We start from the raw sequence: 24,242 nt of genomic DNA, 5'->3' as shown, positions 1-24,242 counted from the left end.
TACTAAATTCGTCACCCACACCGGGTGGTTCACAAAATCAGCTGAAACAGCACCTACAGAGCTCGAATAGAAATTCTGACCGTTCAGAAGTTAGCCCCACGTGTTGTGAAGCTGCTGTCAAAATTTCGTCCCAATCGGAGTTCGTTTGACGTCCCGATCGAGGTTTGATCTCCAGCTGCGCGCTGCCCCTGTTGAGCAGAATTCGGCTCTGCTCTTCCTTTGTTCTTTGTGCTGTTTTGCTGCTTGCAGCTCCTCTGCCGCTGCTGTCTACCTTCTGCTGCTACTGCAGTCTGCTGCTGCTTTTATACCTCAGCTGATTTGCTGAAGAATAAACCCTAACAAAATGGGTTCTTGGGCTTATTAAGGCCCGATAAAAGCTCAATACAATTTGAGCCCAACTTCCTCCAAATTGGAGGGATACCCAACAAACTCCCCTTCCCGACTATTTGGAGGCTTCAAGCATACCGGCTATACTTCGGCAAACATGAAGTTTCTCCCTAGCGAGAGGTTTTGTCATCATATCAGCTCCATTCTCATCAGTGTGCACTTTGTCTAGCTTCACCAGCTTGGACTCCAACACATCTCTAATCCAATGAAACTTGATATCGATATGCTTCGACCTCGAATGGAAAGTGGGATTCTTGCAAAGATGAATGGCGCTTTGACTATCACAGTGTAGAACATACCTTTCTTGCTTCAAGCTCAACTCCTGCAAAAACTTTTGCAACCACAACATCTCCTTGCAACCTTCGGTCACCGCAATGTATTCGGCTTCCGTTGTAGACAAAGCGATGCACTTTTGAAGCCTTGACTGCCATGAGATAGCTCCCCCTGCAAAAGTCATCAAGTATCCCGAAGTGGATTTCCGGGAATCGATATCTCCTGCCATATCTGCATCCGTGTAGCCCTCTAACTCCGGCTTACCAGTGCCAAAGTGTAAACACACCTTGGATGTTCCTCTGAGATACCTCAGAATCCACTTAACTGCATTCCAATGCTCTTTCCCCGGATTGGAGAGAAAACGACTAACCACACCAACAGAATGAGCGATATCTGGTCTTGTACAGACCATGGCATACATCAAACTTCCTACAGCTGATGAGTAAGGAACTTTCTTCATCTCTTCTTTCTCCTTCTCACTTGTAGGACATTGCTTCGAGCTAAGTTTGAAATGAGAAGCAAGTGGTGATGAAACTGGTTTAGCATTACCCATGTTGAACCGAACCAAAATCTTCTCGATGTACTTCTCTTGAGAAAGCCAAAGTTTTCCACTTGATCTGTCACGAGAAATATGCATCCCAAGGATCTGCTTTGCCGGTCCCAAATCCTTCATGGCAAAGGACTTGTTGAGCTCCTTATTCAACTCTGTAATCTTGCTCATATCATGACCAACAAGTAGCATATCATCCACATATAACAGTAAAATGATAAAATCACCATTCGAGAATTGTTTCACGAACACACAATGATCTGAAGTTGTCCGTGTGTAGCCATGGCTCAACATGAAAGAGTCAAACTTTTTATACCACTGCCGAGGTGCTTGCTTAAGCCCATACAAGCTCTTTCTCAGCCTGCACACCAAATGCTCCTTACCTTTAACTCGGAATCCTTCAGGCTGCTCCATATATATTTCTTCCTCCAAGTCACCATGTAGGAAAGCTGTTTTTACATCGAGCTGCTCGATCTCCAAATTTAGACTAGCTGCTAGTGCGAGAACAACTCGGATCGATGACATCTTGACAACGGGCGAGAAGATCTCCTCGAAGTCAACTCCTTTCTTCTGGTTGAAACCTTTCACTACCAGTCGAGCTTTGTATCGAGGTCGCGAGTTCTCTGTCTTCAACCTGTAGACCCATTTGTTCTTCAATGCTCTCTTACCTTGCGGTAGCTTCACTAGGTCATACGTGTGATTTTCAGACAAGGAGTTCATCTCCTCATTCATCGCCTTCAACCAGTGCTCCTTGTACTCATGTGCCACAGCTTCATCATAGCACTCAGGTTCTCCCCCGTCAGTCAGTAGCACATATTCATGAGGCGGATATCTTGTAGATGATCGTCTTATTCTATCAGATTGTCTAGGTAGATCTGCAGGCCCTAACTGTAACTGCGAGCATGTATCATCCGTAGTCACATCATCATCTACCTGAGGAATCTCACCCCCAGTAGTGGTTTCTTCATACTCACCAGGTACCTCTTCCATTGGATGCTCTACATCAACCGGTACAGGAATAGAGATCTCGTGAGGATTGCCTACACTGGCCTTCTCTAACTTTTGCAAATCCTCGATTGTCTGGTCCTCAAAGAAGACAACATCCCTGCTCCTGATGATCTTCTTGCTATCAGGGTCCCAAAGCCTGTACCCGAACTCTTCATGTGCATAACCCAAGAAGATGCACTGTTTTGCCTTGGCATCAAGTTTTGATCTTTCATCTCGAGGAATGTGAACAGATGCCCTGCACCCGAATACTCTGAGATGCTTGTATGATACTTTCTTGCCGGTCCACACCTGCTGGGGTACATCTCCATCAAGTGCAACTGACGGTGTAAGATTAATAAGATCAACCGCTGACCTCATTGCCTCGCCCCAGAAAGGCTTAGACAGTTTCGCTTGAGAAAGCATACAACGAACTCTCTCAACAATTGTGCGGTTCATCCTCTCTGCAAGCCCGTTCTGTTGTGGTGTCTTCGGTACCGTCTTCTCAAGTTTGATACCGTGAGTCCTGCAATAGTTCTCGAAAGGACCTCTATACTCACCACCATTATCAGCTCTGACACATTTCAGCTTCATGCCTGTTTCTCTTTCCACTGCTACATGGAAGTTCTTGAAAATCTCAGTCACCTGATCTTTAGTTCTCATAGGGTAAGCCCAAACTTTCCTGGTGTGATCATCTATAAATGTCACAAAATAGAGAGCACCACCAAGAGATCTATCCGACATAAAACAAACATCTGTATGCACAAGATCAAGTATATGATGGCATCTAGAGGGACGACTTCTAACAAAAGAAACTCTCCTCTGCTTACCAGCTAAACAGTGATCACAGGTGCTCAAGTGCATACCTTTAATGGGCAAAGACTACTTTCTAGCAAGAATTTGAATACCCTTCTCACTGATATGCCCAAGTCTCCTATGCCATAGCTCGATAGGATAATCCTCAACAACATTAACCTGACCGGAGTTGTGTCTGGCACGCAGCCTGTAGAGAGTGTCGGTCTTCTGACCCCGTGCCACAATCAACGAACCCTTGGAGAGCTTCCATCTCCCATTGCTGAATTCATTACTGTAGCCTTCATCATCAAGTTGACCCGTCGAGATTAGGTTAAGGCGAATTTCTGGAACATGCCTCACCTTCTTCAAAAACAACTTGCAGCCAAGCTCGGTCTCTAGACAGACATCACCAATACCGACAATCTTGCATGATTGTCCATTCCCCATTCTCACATAACCATAGTCCCCGGTAGTGTAAGATGAAAAGAAATCCCGATGAGGAGTGACATGAAACGAGGCACCTGTATCTGCAACCCAGGTAGAGTCCTGACATGTGAAATTCACATAGGCTTCATCACAAATGATGTAGGTCTCTCCATCACATGCCACTGCTGTAGTGCCTTCTTCCTTCTTGCTCTCACCGTTGCCATTCTGATTTTTCTTCAGAGCTCTACACTCCCTTTTGTAGTGTCCCTCTTTTCCACAGTGATAGCAAGTGACCACTTTCCTCGTCTTCGACTTTGATCTGCCCCTCGATTTGCCACGTGAGTTACTATGCTTGGAAGAGAAATTTCTGCTTTGACTTCTCCCCCGTTGTTCAGTAACCAAAGCTTCAGACTGAATGGAAATTCCCGTGCCTTTCCTTCTAGTCTCCTCATTAAATAAACTGTCTGTCACCGTAGCCAACGATAGCTTCCCGTTTGGCGCAGAATTGCTTAATGCAACCACAAGTGTGTCCCAATTATCCGGTAGAGTCCCTAAAAGTAGACAAGCCTGCAACTCATCGGGTAATATTATCTCCAGGTTCGTCAACTGGTTAATAATATCCTGGAAATTACTCATGTGCGCAGCCATATCACCTCCATCCTGGAAACGAAGATGAACCAGCTTCTTCACGAGGAATGCCTTATTTTGTGGTGTCTTCCTCGCATAGAGATTTGTCAATTTATCCCACAAAGCTTTCGCATTTGTCTCCTGAGCAACATGATGATAAATACTATTGTCTATCCACTGCCGAATCAAACCAATAGTCTTCCGATTTGTGCGTTCCCAAGCCTTGTCATCCTTATCTTTGGGTTTCGCGGAATCCCCTTCAATAGGATCGTACAAATCCCTGCAAAATAGAAGATCCTCCATCCGAGACTTCCATATAGAGTAGTTGGTTGCATTCAACTTGAACATGGATCCTGTAGACTCCTCCATCTCGAAAACACCGAAAAAAAACTCAAACTTCTCTAACCCGAAGCTTTGATACCACTTGTTGGGGATAGGGATGTACTCAACCAAACAATAACGCAGCGATTAATCTTCCTCCCCTTCTAGTGTAATCGAGATAGGAACTAATCAAATCAACCAACAAGCAGTAAAGTAAAACAACACCAAGAATTTTACGTGGAAAACCCCAATGTGGGGAAAAACCACGGGACCAACTCCGAATCAACGATCCACTATGAAGGTTATACAATGTCTTTCATCAAGGGTAAACCCTTGGATCACCAAACTCAAGAGAAACACTCTCTTGGATCACCCAAATACTAAATTCGTCACCCACACCGGGTGGTTCACAAAATCAGCTGAAACAGCACCTACAGAGCTCGAATAGAAATTCTGACCGTTCAGAAGTTAGCCCCACGTGTTGTGAAGCTGCTGTCAAAATTTCGTCCCAATCGGAGTTCGTTTGACGTCCCGATCGAGGTTTGATCTCCAGCTGCGCGCTGCCCCTGTTGAGCAGAATTCGGCTCTGCTCTTCCTTTGTTCTTTGTGCTGTTTTGCTGCTTGCAGCTCCTCTGCCGCTGCTGTCTACCTTCTGCTGCTACTGCAGTCTGCTGCTGCTTTTATACCTCAGCTGATTTGCTGAAGAATAAACCCTAACAAAATGGGTTCTTGGGCTTATTAAGGCCCGATAAAAGCCCAATACAATTTGAGCCCAACTTCCTCCAAATTGGAGGGATACCCAACAGTATGCCTCCTCGATTCAGTTAAATCGCATGTATAGCCAGCCTCTTTATATAAAAAGAAGACACGTCTTTATGGTTAAGCCTCTTGTGATTGACGATGAACTACGATGAACTGAGAATACATTTGTGTATCCGAATAACCTTTTTCCATGCTCGGAGATTATTCCCGTTTTGGTGTTCTTCTATTACTTTCATATGTTTCCGACCAACGGAAATAGTACCTTGTATGTTTGCGTGAGACTTTAACAATTTGAAGATTATTCTTAATAAATTTATAAGTTTAAAACGGGTCGTGATCCTTATGAAAAAGCATTATGTTCTCATATAATTAAGAACTCAATTCGCGTAGTATTGGTTCAGATGAAACATAATTCAATAATATAGAATAGTTCTTTTTTTTCCAAAAAATGCCAAACCATCCCAAAATGTTTGGTTAATTATCTTTTTAATAATCGCATTTATAATAAAATAAAATATCACTGAATGGTGATAAAATTACATCTCATAGTATTGTGAATAATTAGGACAATAATGAGGAAGATTTAGCAGTTCTTTTTTTTATTTATTTGGCTGAAGAGTTGAACTGGTGACTAGACGATGAGACGATGGAGGAGTCAAATCACGAGGAGCTGATGGATGAGGAAGAGGCTGCCCCATGTTGACTTTAGACGAGGCAACCCAGAGAGCTTTTGCTCGGATAAAATTTCATGCAGCCTCACAATTATCATAGGATAATTACAATTTGTCTGGACGAATTAACCCAAGGAATGTTAAAATCAACAAATCGAAATGGTTTCACATAAACGGGTCAAACAAAAGTTTATGTACGAGAAATAAATGATGAGTGATATTTAATGAGAAAAATCACAGTATTTGTGTACTCATGGACAGTGAATCTGTGGACTTTATGTTAATATTAATCGGAAGTCATGATAAGATATATAAATTGTTAATATCTTTCGCATGGGATAGGGCCATTATCATCCATCAATGTTCAAACGGACCGAGAAGGCAGATGCGACTAAAATATCGTGAAGTTCACGTGGCGAGGATCATGCAAGTTCTTGTTCTTGTTCTTGTTCCTACGAGAAACAGTGGGACACATGCTTCATATGAATGCTGGGGCTAAATGGGTCCTCAAGAGACGGCAATAATTGTTGGTTGCAGTGTAATTATCATCATATGTTTGCAAGTGTAATACTCTCTTCATCCGCGGTACAAAGAGTCCCCTCCTTGCTATATAAATCCAAAGCTCTGAGCCCCTCCCTCCCCACAAATGACTCAAACCCGGGATTCGAGTATGTCTTATCCGATCCGTTTTCTCGGATGCCTTACAACCCGCCCTTGCGATCACTGCAAAAAGAGATTTCACGGTCACAAGAGTATATCATACAACAAAATTACTCATGTACAAGTTTCGCAAATGATAGCCAGGATTGCCTATTCGTACATATTTTCGGTGCTAAGGATATTAGAATTGGGAGGCCCATGACCATTCATGTATGGGCCTTAATGGGCTTGGGCTGAGACAATTTACTGGAGGCCCATTCTCGATCCAATGACCCACAAGAACGATAGTCGAAAGCGGGAATAACCGAGAGAGACACGGCCTCGCTGATTTCGGTTAGGTGTTCCCTATCATTGGTCTCGTTGTCACCATGAACGCAATCATCTTAATCAGGAAATTAGAATGTCATTGCACTCCTACATGAATATCCATTCGATTCGTCACATGTCGCATGTGGTGGCACTTCAATTTTGGAAAAAGATTTTACCCAAAAAGATCAGTTTTGGAATGGAATAATTCCCACGTCGTGATATATAAATCAATTTAATTAATAATTATATTTATTTATTAATTAATAATTTCGATGTTATATCAGAGTCCAACCTAGCTAGGAGGAAGCTTCTGATAATTCACGGGTCACCCCAAACTGCCCCTCAATCTGATGCACAGCTTCCCAACGTCAACGAGGGCAGTTCTGTCATTCCACCAAAATTCAGAAGTTGGCAGTTGCCTTACCGCGTCCGCAGGACCTTTATAAACTCACTTCACATCTTCACATTTCCGCCATCATCTTCTTCCTTTTGGAATCAACACCAAGCAGAGATTTCACGAGACTCACAGCGGAGAGACAATGGGGGAATGCAGGCCGCTCGGATTCTTGCTGGGGCTGCCCTTCGCCCTGGTCGCGCTGGTCCTGTCCGTTGTCGGTGCAGTTGTCTGGGTTCTCGGGTAAGTCGACAGTTTAAGTTCGACGCTGGAAGTTTACTTTTTGATCGGTCTCTGAGGGAATGCTGCTTTGCGATCTTCTCTTATGGGCAGGACAATACTGAGCTGCCTCTGCCCCTGCTGCATATGCTGCACCGGACTCGCTAATCTGGCGGTTGATCTCGTGAAGCTCCCCATTAGAGTTCTCCGGTGGTTCACCGATCAGATTCCTTGTTGATTACTTTCTCGAAGTCATGCTTTCCGCTTAGATCAGATCTACTCCAAATTCTTTATTCGTTCTGCTCCTACTGTACATAACATTGTTCTTTTTCTTGTGCTCGGTCGATAGATCGTATGTTTCTCTTGATTTACAGATCATCTTGATATGATACTTTTATTTGCAGTTGATTTACATATCATTTAGATACTGATGCAATACTTTTATTTGAATCGGTTCAGTTCACTTGTATCACATTTTCTAACTTTATCGATCAAGACCGTCATTTTTCAAAGTCTCTTTCGACAGATTATTATCGGGTGAGAAGTGAAGCTGAACTTCATATAATTTGATTAGCTCTTGCAGCTAAGTTAAATTAATCCTCACAGTAAGAATTCTCTCTACAAATAATACATGGCAGCTTGAGAATTTTGATGGGGTTAAAATCTAATACAGAAGAACAATGCGTCTCTCTTTTTCTTTTACTACACAATATTCGAACCTTCGACTCCATCTAGCCTAACACCAGCCCAAACTATTATGGACTCTATTCGGAACCCCGAGAATTAAGGTTGAGACTAACCCGATTTTAGAAGACTGCATCTGGATACAATCTAAGTCAAGAATCAAGAATCATCTTCATCTTCATCGCTATAATCATCAGAGGATGTATAAGCTGCAGCGTCTTCCTCAGGTCCCATGTTCTGGATCCCGAATGCATCTCCACGTCTCATCCCCACCTCATCAGACTCTTGTCCATCTACATACCCCTCAACCCCCAATTCCTCATCTTCATCTTCTTCCTCCTCCTCAAACTCGTTACCTTCCATTAAGTCATCAGACTTCCCACCGAAACCACCATGATAGTTATCCACCATGGCATCGTCGTACTCGTACCCCATATCCTGTCCATTCTCCTCACCATAGTCAAACCTTTCTGAGCTACTGCTGTTTTCACTCTCCTCCAGTGGCAACAGTTCATTTTCATCATCGTTCCAAGCATTGTCTACTGCCGAGAATTGGGCTGGTTTCACTTTCTCTGGGGAAACATCTCTCTGGGTTGCCTTAATTGGAGCTTTCTGCCGATTACGGGCGCTTCTTCCTCGCTTCCGTCCTCCTCTTCCTCGCGGTCGACCCCTCAGGGCTACAACATCACCAGACTTCTCACTTCTCTTGCGAGTCACAGATCGGGAACCCACAGTCCTCCTCTGAGATCTCAGCCCAGTGGCACGAGCTCGGGTCCGTCCACGGGTCCCTCTTCCACGACTAGAGCTGCCCAACAGACCCCCAGAATCAACCCAGCTCTCTTCTCCAAAAGGATCATTTCTATATGAAGTTTCAGCTATTCCCTGACTCGGTAGCGCATAACGTAATGAAAGTTTCTGCAGAAACCGCAAAATTAGTGCTTCAAAGCTTGATAACCCAATTCTGAGACTTTAATTTTAAGTTGATAATGTAAAGAAAACTCACGCTATGCTCCTGAACTCCCTCGTCCCTCTCTGACTCTGCCTTCTGATTTAGAGTGTAGGAAATAGCAGAGTCGAGTTCCATGAGCCTCAAAGCAACTGCAGCCGTAGTCTTTGGGACCCATGGAAGAAGAGGAACATTTTTATTAACGGAGAAAACATTAATGGGACTAGAAAGACCCAAAACTTCGGTTGTGGTCTCGAACTTCGAGGATAGATAGTCCCTCTTAATGGCCGATTCCAACAGTGTCAAAGCCTGAAGATAGTCAAAATTTATAACTGCTCAATTATCGATAACTTCCCAAGAGCAATTTATTAATGTCAATGGGATAGGAAGAAGAACCTGAAGAAGGTCTCCAGCTGATGATGAAGAGCTCAGCTCAGCTCCCCAAAACTTCCGACTGAAATCGGTCCAAACATCTGCAATGGCTTCCGAGGGGATAGAAGCCTGAAAATTGATATAATTCAACTCCTTTAGTAACCATCTTATTGATAAAAGGTTCGTAAGTGACAGATTGACAGGGGGGAATAAAAAAATTTTAAAAAGAGGAGTTGAATCAGACTTGCCTCCACAGCAGATAATTGAACCTCAAGTGACCTGATCCTAACAGGAGATGAAACTGGACCACATGAGTTAAAGTCAGAGGCTGGGATTGTACTTAGTTTCTCTTCACGCTTCACCCGATGGTTGAGAAAATGAGCGTCTCTGGTGGAGGTCCCACCATTCTTATGACATGAGGGGCAGTTTTCTTCCTCGAAAGCAAAAACTTCATGACACCGAACGCATCCTCTTAACAGTTCCACGCATCTCTTATTCCCAAACTTTGCAGCACATAACACAGAAGAACTGAGGCACTCTCTCCACATCCAGTTCTCGAATTCTTGATATCTCTTCAAAGCTCCATTTCTCTCACCTGGAAGCTCGATCAGGAAGGACGTGGAGGCCTCTGATGCATCAGAATGCAGTGACTCCACAGTGCTGCTGGGGCTTTCTTCACTCTGCTTCTTGACTTTAGTATCCAGAAAATTCCTCCTCACAATTTCTTTAAAGAGCGGTTCAATTTTACGCAACATAGAGTAGAGATTTGCTTCCCTAATCCCACGAACATCAAGAACTGCCAACAAGGCATCAAAACCCTGCACATATAATAATCATCAATTGGTAAATAGAAATAATGAAAGATGCAGGATTTTGCAATGATGGAAAACTCTCTGGATCACAAGATTATAAGACCATCTTTCAATAATAAAAAAATAAAAGTTCGCTGGCCACTCACGATTTTGAACAACACAATTTGTAGTATAAAATGATCCATTTATGTGGTGGCTAGTGTAGAAATCTCTGGATCAGTGTACGACCATGACAATTTATGTGGGGAGATAGAACCATCGTTGCAATTAAATTATTTTGGGGGAAAAGAAATCTTCTTCAGAAATGGTTGGATAACAGAGTACTTGGAACATAATGGATGATTCATACCTCTTCAGAGTCGATGAGCCTCCACTGGCCATCACGTAACTCAACAAAAATTCTCCCACATCCAGGATCATTCCGTGAAGCTGATGTGGCAAACCGCCAGTACCGATTCCGTCTCCGATCCTGACCAAGTGGCAACGATCTATAGACGTACATTTCTTCTGCCTTATAACCAATGTAAGACTTCAACTGTGATCGGGATCTTTCTGCAGCATATCCTGCTTGTGCCAGTGAAAGAACTTCAGGCCCGCCAAAATTATCCAGTATCTGCAGGTTTTCTTCAGTTGGGCGATGGATCATCTGCTCTTGCTGCATGGAAGGATCCACAGGCATGCAATTCCTGCCATCATCAGCGACAGGTGCAGGGCTTTGCTTCCCACTCGCAGACAAACTTGTCTGAGAAGGGTAGTAAGTTTTCATCACGTAATCTTCTCGAAACCGGCGTTTATCAAGCTGAGCTTCTGCCCACATCTGCTTCTTCAACGCAGTCGCCGCTTCCAAACGTTCCTGATGAACACAACTCCAAATCACGAACAGCAGAGAAAAATAAAACAGTGCAAGCGAAATTAGTTTATTACCTCAAGCACAAGGCGGATAGTATTTCCTTCGATTGCAACTCCAATTAACGCAACAAGAGCACCAAGGCGTTCCTCGACACTGAGATCAGAGTACTCTCCTTCCATAAGCCCTTCAACCCAGGACTCCACTGGGATACTTCCGTCAATATCTGTCTCTTGTTCATCAAGATTATTCTCGATGCCTTCATCATTAATATCAGCATCATCAATAGTGCCTCTCTCCCTGCACAAGTCTGGTGAGTGAGCCATGGTTGAAACTCCACTAGCATCCTTGAGGCCACTCTGTGGAATCTCCACCTGAGTCAGTCTTATTTCATTGCTCTCAATTCCATTGCCTAGGGACTCTCTCAGATTCAATCTATTTCCAACTTTTTGGTGTACTTCTTTGTCCAAATTCGATTCAGTACCTAAATCATCAACCTCTGGATCCTCCCCACTATCGCTCTCAGAATCTTCATCTCTTTCTGCATCATCGGCTTCTTCTTCTCCCTCCATCATTCCACTTTTAAACGTGCGGATCCTTTCCCTGGCAGCTGAAAGCACAGCTTCCGCATCCACGGGATCTTTCCTGTAAGTGGCACGGACACAGTAAGTTGACGGAGCAGTTCTCTCAAAGAGCTTGGTATCTCTTGACAAAGCAGCAGCAATAGAAGCTTCTGGTGTCTTGCTTGTTGAAAGATCCCTCAGCCCAGATTTCTGCGGGGTTAAAACCATGGAGATACATTAAAGTAGCTGTAAAGAAAGGCTATATGAGGTTCCATTATTTATGCATGGAAGTCTTCCAAGTATTGATCTCTTGCCTGAACAAAGTCTCTCGATTACTTATTCTCCACCAAAATTTTCCAGGGAAAACGAGGACAAGTTCCATATTTTTACTGAGAAACACATCTCTTTAAGTGCGACCCAACACCATAATTTAATTTTTGTGATCATCAAGGTAAGGATAAAAGGAAAGTAACAAAACGTTTTTGAAAGAAAACATTCATAGACTACTTGTCAAAAAAGAAGAAGATATCATAATACGAGTTACCAATAGGGTCCCACCTGAATCCTTTCCGCAACTTCAAGTATATTTAAGCCATCACTCCCCTCTACAGAGAGAACGTGAAAAGCAGCAAATTTAACTGTGCCTGGGGTCAAGCGGTGCCTTGATCTTCGTAAACTAGAATATCCCCTTTCTTGCATTTTAGCGAAAGCATTTTCAGCAGCAGTCCCATCACGCAAGATAGAAATTACATTTTCGCCATTGTTAACCTGCACATATGGAACAAATAAACTTAGAAAATAAATATCTAGTTTCCTCGATTCACAAAATTATTTACAGCATGAAACTTATCGACAAGGATACAAGATGATTAATATTGACTTTCCCAGATAAATAGCCCCAAAATCCCCCATCCACCGCCGAAACCTTAACATGTGAATAGAAAAGACAACCTCAGTATTATCATCATTGAGATGGGCTGACTCAATGTCCTTCTTTTTCAGTTGGGGGCCAAATCCTGCAGATAAAGCAAATTGCCGAAGTATTTCGGGCCATGTCAATGGGTTCAAGTGACGCTGCCAGCTGCGTATATCAAAACCCCAAGCGTACGCCTGTACAAAATTCAGTGAGCCGTGTGTCTTTTAAGATATATATATATATAGGAAAAGAATTTCTAAAATTTCATAAGTTGCAAGACCACTCATGGCAAAATAACTAGTTTAACAAGGTTTTGGGACTTCTTTAGGTGCTTCGTAGTCTATTCGCATAAAAAGAAGCGAGAAAAGGACCAGCCAAAATGCTTCCACTACAATTTATGTGCTTACTGCTTAAAATGTTTTTCATTCTCTCTCCCTCTCCTTTTCTTGCTCTGGACCAGCCTGTTTTGTTGAATTTATCAAATATATATTTCCTAAAATGATTTTGCTACATATAATCCATTTAGACCTCTGAACTCATGATACACAGCTTGGCCCCTTTGGTTACAGAGATCAATTTATACAACAATCTCGCAGAAATAATTCCAGACAAGTTTTAAATCATCACACACCAAAAAAACCAAAAGAAAGATAACTTACTCCTTCGACAAGATGTGGGTGCCCCCCTCCAGGATTCGCAGCACCATTTTGATTTGCTCCGAGACCCATAGAAGATGCCCTAGCGACATCTTCTATATCTTTAATGATTGTTTTTAATAGAGATATGTGTATCTCACTTAATAGCCTTGCATCCTGATACAAAAGTTGAAGATAAATCATGACAGTTTATCAGGCAGAATTTATCTGACTATTACTTGGAAGGAAGGAAAGATTGGAGCAAGAACACAAAGCTTACATAATCATGAAATGCTTGGACAAACTCGTCTAATGTGAATGGCCATAGTTGAAGAACGTCAGCAAATGTGATCAAGAATCTCCAAACCTACAACTCAGGCATTGTATTTGCAGCTTAAGGGTTAAAGTTCTCATGCAATTACTATAGTTCAGATTAACAAAAACTAATAAACTGTTTTTGAAGAAAGATGAAAAACCAAAGAAGGAAAAGAGGTTGAAAGAGCTGTACCATAAGAAGATTTGCAACATTTTCCTCAGAATGCAACCAAGGTTGAACAGCAAAAGGCCTTCTCAGTGGCACAGATTTCGGTGGAAAAGCAGTGAGCAAATCTGCAACCACAATCGTCCAAACACAATCATAACATAGTAAACAAAGCTGAAAATATCATAATACTGCATGATCCACTCTTTCAAGTTTCAAAGAAATACAAAAAGAGACAAATTGATAAATGTGTCAAGAGAAATGAATCAATCTTTTAATTGAAGTGCACGTTACCTACCACCAAATAAGTCAAGATTTTGAAGCGTTTCATAATCAAGAGAAGCAATTGAAGGCAACCCTTTACTTGATGCAGCAACTTCCATGAGCTCCAACTTCCCATCTTCCATAAGTTCCATCGATTCTTTAGCAATTCTACGAGCAATTGCTCTCTCGCTAGCAGCTTTAAGCCTCGCTGCTTCCTTCATTCTCCGGACCTCTTCCTTCTGTCGCATCTTTTCAGCCTGTATAGTAATGCATTATACGGTCACTGAAATGTTAAACCTCACTCGAAGCCGTGCTAATTAATAGGTCTCATGCTTACTCTCATGGATTCCTTCTGTAAATACTTCTCCCTTCTCTCCAATTCCCGCCTTTGCTCTCTCAAGTATCTCTCCTCTTCTCGCTGCTTCTCTCGCAACAGCCGTTCTTCTTCCTTACGCCTTTCACGGTCATGCCTTTCCATTTCTTTCCGTATTTGCTCTTCTCTCTAATATGATAGGGACATTCATCAGGTAAGAAAAACAAATGATAAAGAAGACGCCGTATATAGTATAGATCATTGCCTTTCTTCTCAAGATATCTTGCCTCTTGAGCTCCTTCCTGATCCTTTTCTCGTGAGCTTCAAGTTCTCTAGCTATTCTAGCCTCTTCGCTCTGCAGCAGATGATAGTACATGCATATTACATACATAAAGACATATAATACCCATTCACAAAGACCTTCACAGTTCCTGATGGTTCAGGAAGTTACCTTCCGTTTTCTCTCAGTTCGTAAAACCTCCTCATTATGGGCAATCCTCCTCTCTGATGATGTAAGAGGATCCATTACCATAGCTGGATGAACACCATGAACCTCAACATCCATAAACGAGTTCTTTCGTGGATCAGCTGCATACTCCGTAAGACCCGATGTCCATGGCTGGCCTTGCCTTCCTGGTGGAGTAGCCAAGAGATTCAAAGTTGGCAGTTGACCTTGAAGAGTATTCTCAGGGGGCACTTGTTCATTCACTTGCAAGATATTATATGATGCTTCAGCTCTTTCATGCATCTCACTTCGAACAGTTGGTTTTTCAGGAAGGAACTGGTACTCTTGGACCGGTCGCACGTCCTAAGATGAAGATGTAACACAAATTATAAGGTTCAACAATCGAGGATTTCACTTTTATAAAGATGTAAAAGAATTAAGTTCCGCCCATGAACTCACACTTAGGTAGTTTCAGACACTTTTTAGTTATTTCGCTGGATAGTTTACAAATAGTACTTACTTCCAGACATGACAAGGATGAAATCCATTTAACAGAGGAGCAGGTACAAGGAAAAGAATATCCAGAAATCTTCTTACTTTGATGTGATCTCTTAGTGTGGCTAAACTAAATCAATACAAACTAGCAACAAGTGCATATACCGGACGGGTTTAAGAAAACTCAGGAACCAAAAAGGATGTTAAAGGCAACGTGTCTAACCTTTATTAGTTTGGCATCAGGCCGCTCGTATTTGGACTGAAAGATCCTTCTACTTGGTTTATGATGCCCTCCTGCAGGTCCTCCAATTATAAGTCAGAAAGAAACTCAAGTTTGTAAAGAGCAGAAAGGACATTAAGGATTTACCAGATAGTGAACAGTAAAAAAGGCAGTTTTTATCGGGTAATGTCAAAGCAAAGGAGAAAATTAATGCTACTATGTAAACTATACCAATCACCACAAAGTATTGGGCATATGCAGCTGAGAGGGACAAGGAATACAGAAGAAGAGACTCCCCTGAGAAGGTATTCAAAAACATCTCTTTGACTTTCTAAAAGTTCTGCTTTCATATATCAAAAGTGACCATATATCTGAAGCAGCTTGCGCACCATAAGCTGCCTATTCAGCCATAGACTAGATCCAATCTAAATCTCAACATATTCAAACCTGAATTATACGCCTCCTTACAAGGAAAAGCTTCTACGGTTTGTATTTGACCAATAACTGTGATTTTTCTCTCAATGTCTTGCCCACGTTATATAACAAAACATCTTCAGAAAACCATAGGCTGAACCGAAGTAAAAGTTTCATGTCTTCTTTAGTCACCAAATATTAATCATATGCATAAGCCGTCACCAGTGAAGCTCTTGGCACTACCCTGCCTAGCAGTGTTACCTCTTTATTAAGTGCCCTTTTCAAAACTTATCAGATCTGATCAATGTAGCATCTGCAACAGCTGAGCTCTTTTAACTCAATTCGCTTTCAGATACCTCCGCTGACACCTTATCCAATTAATCGAAAACTAAACCTGTGTGTCCAACTGAATTTAAATCCCCTCTTCGTTTACTATCTCCTATGAACTAATAGTGCCTAATCAGTGCATAAATATCCCCAATCACCTATTCAGAATCAGCACGTCTAGATATCAAGGGACATTTTTAATATTACTTACCAAACCATTAGCCCAAGAAATTATGAAAAAGGAAGAAGAACAAAGGGCTTACCAATGGGGGCTCCAAAGGCATCGGGCGGTAATGAATCGAACTCCATTCCAAGAATTGGACCGTCATCCCTCAATGGCTCGCCCAACTGGGCCTCCACAGATGCAATGGCCCGTCGCTCCAACATCGACAACTGTGGCTCGTAATATCTCTTCACCGGCGGGAAATCTCTACTGATCCTTGCAACAGCTGTCCCGACTCGTGGGGCAGCTCTCGAGGGGTCCACTGCCGGGTGAGGAAACGAACCAGGGCCTGCGACAGTACCAGGGATGGGCCCACTCGCCACATCAGGTCCCGCTGCCGTTGCCACGACTTCTGGAGAAGGAGCTGCAGCTGGGGTATCCTTGGGCTGCCGCGCCTTTCGGTCCTTCAAGCGGCGGTGGCAGAACCACATCTGCAACTGCCTATCAGACAACCCCAACTGAGCAGACAGCTCTGCTCTCATTGCCTCGGGTGGGTACTGCTCCACTGAATCAGTCAAACAAAGAAAAATTGCAGATTACAAGCAAAGCATTCCCGAACGACTAACCCAAAAGCTGATTATCAACATGAAAGCTAAAAGCAAAGAAATTGATCGAACCAGCATAAGTCTTCTCAAGAATCTGCAGCTGAGAAGCAGTCTTCATCTTCCGCTTAGACTTGCCCTCTCCCCCTCCTCCTCCTTCAGGTGGCTTCACCTTCTCTACCTCAGAACCTCCCTCCATTGCTGGTGCGAGCTCAAAATCCAAACACCCAAGTAATCGAGAGCACTGTACCTCTCCAAAGGGAGCAGCTAAGAATCAAAACCCCATCAATGGAGCTGGGAAAAAAATCCCGATCTCGAGCCAGAGAGGGCAAGGGACTAACAAACCCTAGAAATCAAGAAAACCCAGAGAAGACCAACTCGATGGAACACGACTGACTAATCAGGGTTTGACAAAAAAAAAAGTTGGGTCGTGGAATATAAATTCTTGCGCAATGACTTTCTCTCTCTCTCTCTCTCTCTGCCCACCAAGACAAAAAAAAAAAAGAGAAATCCACATATACACTTACAATACTACACAATACTACGAAAGATGCTGACTTGAAGCACTCAAAGTCATTGATTGATGGAGATGTGCGGTGGGATTTAAAGAACACCCAAATGGCAATAATGGGCAGCAGCAACAACAGATAAAATTCAAGAACAGTGGGATTGGGAAAGTCGGGGATAAGAATAAGAACGTGATGATGATTATGATTAAGCGAGCATGAGCAGCTGCTTCCAATATCGAAGAATGAAGGAACAGCAGCAGTAGTCCTGCTCCTGCCGCTTTGTTTAATCACTGCTGCCATTTCTTTCTTTCTTTCTTTCTATATTTTTGTTTTAAATTTTTTTTTTTTAAAAAAAAAACTTTTTAAAGACAGTGGGGAAAAGGGCAAGAAATAGAAATGAAATGGAAATTGTTTGGCGTAATAAAGACAGGGGAGTGAAAGAAATTGTGATTTTGGATTTGTGTGGAGAGAAAGCTTTGGATGGGAGGATTGGGTTTGGTTTGGGTTTTAAGTTTTCTTTGAAAATCGAGTCATAGATTTGATTTTTTTTGGAGGAAAAAGAGAGGAAAAATCCTTGCTTTTCTGTGATTTCTTCGATTCTCTCTCCTCTCTCCATCTCTCTCGCTCGTGGAAGACTCTCCCTCTCTCTCTCTCTCTCTCTCTCTCTCCTTTCTCTCTCATCTGGTCGACGAGGTTTCTTTCCAGTCTATTTATGTTTTTTCTTTTTTATTTACTTTCGAACAGGGATTTCCCTTTTTCTTCGACGGGTCGGGTCTCTCTCTCTCTCTCTCTCGTGTCTTCTGTTTTTCTTTTTCTTTTCTTGGTATTTTCCGAGTTAGAGTGAGATCCCTCTGTTCTCAACGCTACGCTACTCTCTCGTTATTGTGTAGATCCTTTCCGTACGATGATGATCTTGGGGCGCCCTGATGGGCTCACTCCCGCGCGCGGATAATGGGGCGTCATTCACGCGCTTCTATGGAGATGAAGACATATTTCCTCCTCTTCTTTTTTTTCCTTCGAACGATAATGCAAATCATACGTAGTTTGACAGCAAAAACAAATACAAGAAAAAATATCCAACTGAATATTCCAAGAGCGGAATATAACGATTTATCCACATATAATTGTATATTGTCATTTTAAAACCGTTAATTTAGATCATGATTTGCTAGCAGCATTTTATTATGATTCGGTCAAAATCGAGAAGAAAAATCCTCGTTCAGTCCATAATTTATGGTGAGAGTCTACTTTGTTGAGGGAGTTCTAAAGGAATTCCACAATAAGCAGCGTAGACAGCTTGTCTTGGGATCGTTGTCGGAGACAATATCCCACTACATATCACTGCCCCAAATCAAAACTAATCAACCTAAGCCCAATTCCAAGGTCGTCAAACCTAAGCACTCAAGGCTTCTTTAATTGTTTCAAACTAGCGATCGCCATCAAGGGAGTCGAGACCCGTCCAAAATCAACTAAAGAAAAGGAAAACCTACAAAAGGTCGATTTGAGCAAGAGGGAGATTAGATCGATTTGAGTAGACGTGCAATTTTTTGACTTGGTGGATGGGGTATATCGTCGCGGGGGGAAATTACTTGACTAATACAAAACATTTTAAGTTGTAATACGGACGATACAAAATCTTTTTTTGTAACAATTTGATACAAAACGTATCAAATTGTTTCAATCAAATACAATCCATCAATTTCGGCCAACACCGTGAAGACTTTCTGAAGTGGTACATGACGTGGCAAGTCGTATACACGTAAGCTCAAATTTTTTAGTATAATGTAACGGACTGGTACAAAACTTTATTAAGATATAACAAATTTGTACAAAAAATTATTAAGATGTAACGAATGGGTACAAAACTTTTATTAAGATGTAACGAATGGTACAAATAACGGAACAAATGAGACAATGTTAAAGCAAGTTAACCTACTTTAAAACAACTTCAGCAGCACAATATGAATTACTTTCTCTTTCAAAGCGGAGCAAAGATTTTTCCATAGACGTCGAGTGCAAAACCTTTCTCTGCAAGAGGAAACAATTTTATCAAGAGATTGAACTAACCCCTTGATAACATAACATTTTTCATAGATGTCGAGTGCATAACATCAAGAGATTGAACTAACACTTTTTAATAGAACACAAGAAAGTAAAAGCAATCCATATTGTGTTGTTGAAGTTGCTTTAAAGTAGGTTAACTTGTTTCAACGTTGTCTCTTTTGTTTCGCTATCTGTACTATTTCGTTACTTCTTAATAAAAGTTTTGTACCAATTTCTTACATCTTAATAAAATTTTGTACGCATTTGTTACGTCTTAATAAAAATTTGTACTAATTTGTTACATCTTAATAAAGTTCTAGACCTATTTGTTATATCATGAGCTTACGTGGATACGACTTGCCACATCACGTGTCACGTCATAAAGTCTTCACGGCGTCGGTAGAAATCGACGGATTTGACTTGATTGAAACAATTTGATACGCTTTGTACTAAATTATTATAAAAAAGATTTTATACCATTTACATTGCAACTTAAAAAATTTTGTACCACTCGAGTAATTTTCCCTCGCAAGGGAGAAGGCGGAGTAGTCATAGACAAAATTCTCACAGATTCATTGTTATTTCTTAGATTTTACAATCCACTTTTATAAGCAAAGAAGGATTCATTGTTATTTCTTAGTTTTTCCACTTTTATTGGAAAAACTATTTTATAATACAAAAAATAGGTTGATATTATTGCCTTTTCGTTCTCTAATGAACTAAATTAATCAAATCGTATGACCTATAAAAGAACATAATGAAACAATTACATTGTCAAAAATAGTATTCTCGTCCTGTCATTTTTGTTTTGTCTTGAATTATTATGAGCTTTCTTCAAGCGCATCAAAACGGTATTGGCTTGTGCCTTAAAGCCAATCAATTAATCACTATTCATGTCACATGTTTTAATCATTTTTTATTAATTGAATTTTTAAGTATCAATTCAATGAGATTAAAAAGAAGAGAGAGAGAGAGAGAAGGACGTTCGAGAAGTCTTGGAAGACAAACATCGTGTAAATCCGGCAGTTCAATCAAAGAAAGACATCTGAGCTCACAATGACAGAATTTTAGTTTTATTTAAAGATTATAAATTAATAAATTACCTCTATTTTAATAAGATATATATTTTATTTGAACGAGCTTCCTCTAAGGTGTGACTTATGTATTTGCTTATTCGGTCAAGATTTTTCCTTATTGTTAGAATTAAGATTAATTTATTCAATGTAATGTTCCTTGAACCAAAGGAAAGTCCATGTCTCAATGAGTTATTAAGGACATAGACCATGAGCGATGGCACTAATGATAGAGACTTAAGAGAGTCAATCAATGAGCAACTGCAGATTTACCTAATAGGCTACCGTGACACTTCCCCGTCACACTCGCCCGTTTTTACGTGTCTACATTAATTATCAATCAATTAAGTTTATGTCTTATTTTAAAAAAAAAAAGAACAACAGACATATTATATATACATTTACATTTACATTGTATTATTACCTTCAAGTTGGGCTGCACTTCACCATCTTCCTTTCGGACTATTTGACTGATGGTCACCATTGGGCCTACACCTTTCTGTACCAATATGAAATGGGGCCTGTCTATTTGCAACGCAGGCCCAACTTATAGCTTGGTTTCACCATCGTCCTGTAAGAATCGTCTCTGAAGTTGTCGAACGTATTGATCGAAATATCACGGCTTCGCAACATCTGTTTCCTCCTAAAATATGAACTTTGTATTCGTCTAAGATGACATCGCCGAGTAGTTTCTTTAGTTCGCAAGTTAATGTCAAGTGGCATTTTAGCCCAGTTTAAGGGGAAGGATTTCTGGTCTAGGACTGGGGTTTCCTTCATGGATTCCCACTTCTGACATTATTAAAGGAATTACATTATATTAAATTTAAGGGTAAATTACACCGGTGGTTCAAAAATTTTTAATAATGTATCAGGTTGGTCCAAAAAGTTTTTTTTGCTACTTGATAGTACAAAATGTTTTAAAGTTGTAATATGACAGTACAAACTGTCATATCGCAATTGACGCCGTCAAACCGACGCTAGTGGTATAAAATCGGTTTTTGTGGGACGTTACATGATGGTGCAAAATGTTTTGAAGTTGTAACTTAATAGTACAAAATGTTTTATGTAAGTTACACGATGGTGTAAAATTTACAGTTTTATAAAGGACGACTTGACGGCGTCAATGGCGAGATGACGATTTGTACTATCATGTTACAACTTTGAAACATTTTGTACCATCAAGTAGCAAAAAAAACATTTTGAACCAACCTGATACATTATTAAAACTTTTTGTACCACCAATGTAATTAACCCTAAATTTAAAGAAAAGAACCCAAAAAAATCGCATTCTCATATTCTCCTCTTAAGAATCCACATCATAACACGCCTTTGAAGTTTGATGGATTAAATTCTGTCTAAATCTAGGATATATATCACGTGGATGGACCGATTGCCATATAATTAATACATGTATGCTACTCCCTAGAGAGGGGGAAGCCGATCCCGTGGCGCTTGGTCGGGAAGGCTATGAAGAAGAGGCTGCATACTATTCCAATGCAAACAGGCACCTCCACCAGCAACTCCCGAGCGTCCTCCGATGGTTCAGGGTAGAAGCACTTCACCACATTACGGTCGAACAGGGTGACCGCCCCGAAAACCATGGACGTCATGAATGCGTGGAAGAAATCTATCAACCTCAGTCTGTATTTGGCCGTTTCCTCGGGCGATAACACCACAGAAGCGTCCATGATGTATATCCCTCTAAATGTAGCAAGTCCATATCTAACCTGAAAGAGAGTAATGCCATAGCATATACTGAGAAATTTCACCCGAAAAAAATTATTTCGATAATTATTCTCTGAAAATAAAAATTATCGAGAGAACATCTACTGTCATAATCATTTGGCCTCACCTTGCCCCTCGAATCCCGAATGCTGTCAGTGAAGGAGCAGACGAAGCACGAGATCGCAGATAGACCTATCAGGCAGAGTGTCATGCCCCAGCTAGCCGCCGTGGGGCACCTGCCCTGGTCGGTGAGCACCGGAGACAATATCTGGAACACAAGGACAGTCCCCGTTGGAAGGAGGTTGGCTAAGTGAGCAGTCCCTTTGAAGGTTTTCCTCATGGCTCTCTGAGCAGGCGTCTTAGGTTGTTTTCTAGGCACCATCGACGGCGCAACACTTTCCGGCAACAAGGGCTGCTGGTTCTCTTGAGTCGCCTCCATCCCGAAGATGATCAGCGCTACTTAATTATATCAAAATGGCGCAGTTATTTCCGGGAATACGTGATCAAGTAATTAGAAGGCAATGATCAATCAAGGTAAAGACATGAATTAATACAGTGTCTGAGTTGGGTGGAGAGGAGATACCGAATTGAACTGTTTGAGAAGAAATTGTTACGAGAAGATCGGGTTTGTTTGATGAATTTGGTTAATTACGTAATTAATTCGTTTTGCGTTTATGTGATTGTTAGAGCTTTTGGGGGTTACACTTTTAATTCCTTCGCTTTCTTTAGAAGTCTTTGGGGGGCTTTTCGTTGAGTTTCGTTTGGGTTTTCGGTTTCTTTTTCTTCATTTTCAGTTAACAAATATATTAGAAGAAGAAGATGAGACTCCTAAGCCCAATCATGTCCAGCCCAGTTATGTCGTTAAGGGCCTAAACCATAACGCAAGATTTGATTCATTAAGGATGCTCTCCCATGAATTCATGCAGTATCCTAGCTTATTGGTTCGTTTGACTGTCGGCTTAATATTGACCACGAAGTGCTTAATTTTGGTGGGTTTCGAAAAACTAAACTACATATAAAATATACTCATATAGAACACAGTTCGCCAACTTCATCATATCTCATGGGCTATTATAATTAATAAGATATATGCAAAAGACTTTATTTTGATAGTTATGATATATAGCAAATATTCAGGAAAGAGAGTATTACGACTTGCGAGTATCGCAATTTATTAATATGATTCTTTAATGGTCCCGGACTGCGGATAAATAAAGCGTTAAACCGTGAGACTTCATCTTATTGTCGTGTTAGCTCGAACGTGGTCCTGTTATTAGTTTCTTAATGACGGATCAAAATCAAAGTCATTTTCTTGCAAATTAAAATAATGGGGAATATGTGGACCAGAAAGGAGCCCAATTAGCATCTCATGACTCATCTCGCTTGGGAGCTCTCTGGTTTTTGCAATATTAATTTCTCGTGATTACAATTTTCCAAATGGCGTCTTATTCTTTTCCTGTCTGTCCAAGAATTTTCCAATGACAGACATGCAATACAATATACAAGTATTTCCCTGTTCCCGTAGGGCCAGCGATCAATTGTTCACTGCAGATGATCTTGGACTTTAGAGCTTTATTAATTTTTTTTATGACCTCACCATGGATTAATTAAGCAAAACATACAGTTGCGGGGGACTGCTTAATATAATTTATTTATTTACTTATTAAAGGCACCCGTTGTTAACTTGATGAAAATGAAATAATTGACATATGAAAATCAATTTGAAGCTTTTTAACAGCTGAGGAAGGAGGTTTAATGAAGTGACGGCACAAGTTGTCGATTTGGAACTTTATGATCCACTTTATTTCATTTTCCTTATAGGAACTTGCATTATGCCTACTAATCTCCTTTATAATCAAAAAAATAGAAAAAGGGTAGACAAAATGGTAACAATAGTCTGTGGAGGATAATTCATGTGAACCTCTAAGGATTATATATCATACATGTTTGTCGAAAAAAACAAGAAAAGGGAATCAAACTGAAGTAAATTTCGTGTTATAACAAAATAATAAGGG

At 41.1% G+C, this 24,242-nt stretch overlaps 3 protein-coding genes across 3 annotated transcripts; 1 reads left to right on the top strand and 2 right to left on the bottom strand.

Annotated features, from left to right (window-relative positions):
- Positions 1-7,230: 7,230 nt before the first annotated feature.
- On the top strand, positions 7,231-7,825 carry LOC116194178 (signaling peptide TAXIMIN 2-like). The gene is made up of 2 exons (XM_031522929.1): positions 7,231-7,402; positions 7,493-7,825. The coding sequence occupies exons 1-2, from the start codon at positions 7,305-7,307 to the stop codon at positions 7,614-7,616; spliced, it is 222 nt and encodes a 73-aa protein (XP_031378789.1). The 5' UTR covers positions 7,231-7,304; the 3' UTR covers positions 7,617-7,825.
- Positions 7,826-7,934: 109 nt separating this feature from the next.
- On the bottom strand, positions 7,935-18,039 carry LOC116194176 (homeobox-DDT domain protein RLT2). Its single transcript, XM_031522928.1, has 18 exons — positions 16,953-18,039; positions 16,376-16,840; positions 15,375-15,445; positions 14,663-15,019; positions 14,477-14,566; positions 14,236-14,400; positions 13,933-14,155; positions 13,662-13,762; positions 13,434-13,520; positions 13,178-13,330; positions 12,554-12,712; positions 12,161-12,370; positions 11,117-11,812; positions 10,542-11,045; positions 9,629-10,198; positions 9,405-9,509; positions 9,066-9,317; positions 7,935-8,977 (listed from the first exon to the last, which is right to left on the bottom strand). Exons 1-18 carry the CDS (start codon positions 17,074-17,076, stop codon positions 8,222-8,224), a joined length of 5,088 nt encoding a protein of 1,695 aa, XP_031378788.1. The 5' UTR covers positions 17,077-18,039; the 3' UTR covers positions 7,935-8,221.
- Positions 18,040-21,852: 3,813 nt separating this feature from the next.
- On the bottom strand, positions 21,853-22,957 carry LOC116194179 (protein DMP7). Its single transcript, XM_031522930.1, has 2 exons — positions 22,355-22,957; positions 21,853-22,229 (listed from the first exon to the last, which is right to left on the bottom strand). The coding sequence occupies exons 1-2, from the start codon at positions 22,664-22,666 to the stop codon at positions 21,918-21,920; spliced, it is 624 nt and encodes a 207-aa protein (XP_031378790.1). The 5' UTR covers positions 22,667-22,957; the 3' UTR covers positions 21,853-21,917.
- Between the last annotated feature and the right edge of the window lie 1,285 nt (positions 22,958-24,242).

The sequence above is a fragment of the Punica granatum genome, chromosome 2 (assembly GCF_007655135.1).
Source record: "Punica granatum isolate Tunisia-2019 chromosome 2, ASM765513v2, whole genome shotgun sequence".
Taxonomy (NCBI): Eukaryota; Viridiplantae; Streptophyta; class Magnoliopsida; order Myrtales; family Lythraceae; genus Punica; species Punica granatum.
The sequence above is the reverse complement of the archived record's forward strand: the minus strand, read 5'-3'. Positions and strand labels throughout refer to the sequence as shown.

Coding starts and splice junctions, on each gene's coding strand:
- LOC116194179 (XM_031522930.1), bottom strand. CDS start 22,666: ATGGAGGCGACTCAAGAGAACCAGCAGCCCTTGTTGCCGGAAAGTGTT. Junction 22,230..22,354: donor TTCGGGATTCGAGGGGCAAG/GTGAGGCCAAAT, acceptor ACTCTCTTTCAG/GTTAGATATGGACTTGCTAC.
- LOC116194176 (XM_031522928.1), bottom strand. CDS start 17,076: ATGGAGGGAGGTTCTGAGGTAGAGAAGGTGAAGCCACCTGAAGGAGGA. Junction 15,446..16,375: donor TGCCTTTGGAGCCCCCATTG/GTAAGCCCTTTG, acceptor GAGGACCTGCAG/GAGGGCATCATAAACCAAGT. Junction 11,813..12,160: donor AAGTTGCGGAAAGGATTCAG/GTGGGACCCTAT, acceptor TTAACCCCGCAG/AAATCTGGGCTGAGGGATCT.
- LOC116194178 (XM_031522929.1), top strand. CDS start 7,305: ATGGGGGAATGCAGGCCGCTCGGATTCTTGCTGGGGCTGCCCTTCGCC. Junction 7,403..7,492: donor GCAGTTGTCTGGGTTCTCGG/GTAAGTCGACAG, acceptor TCTTATGGGCAG/GACAATACTGAGCTGCCTCT.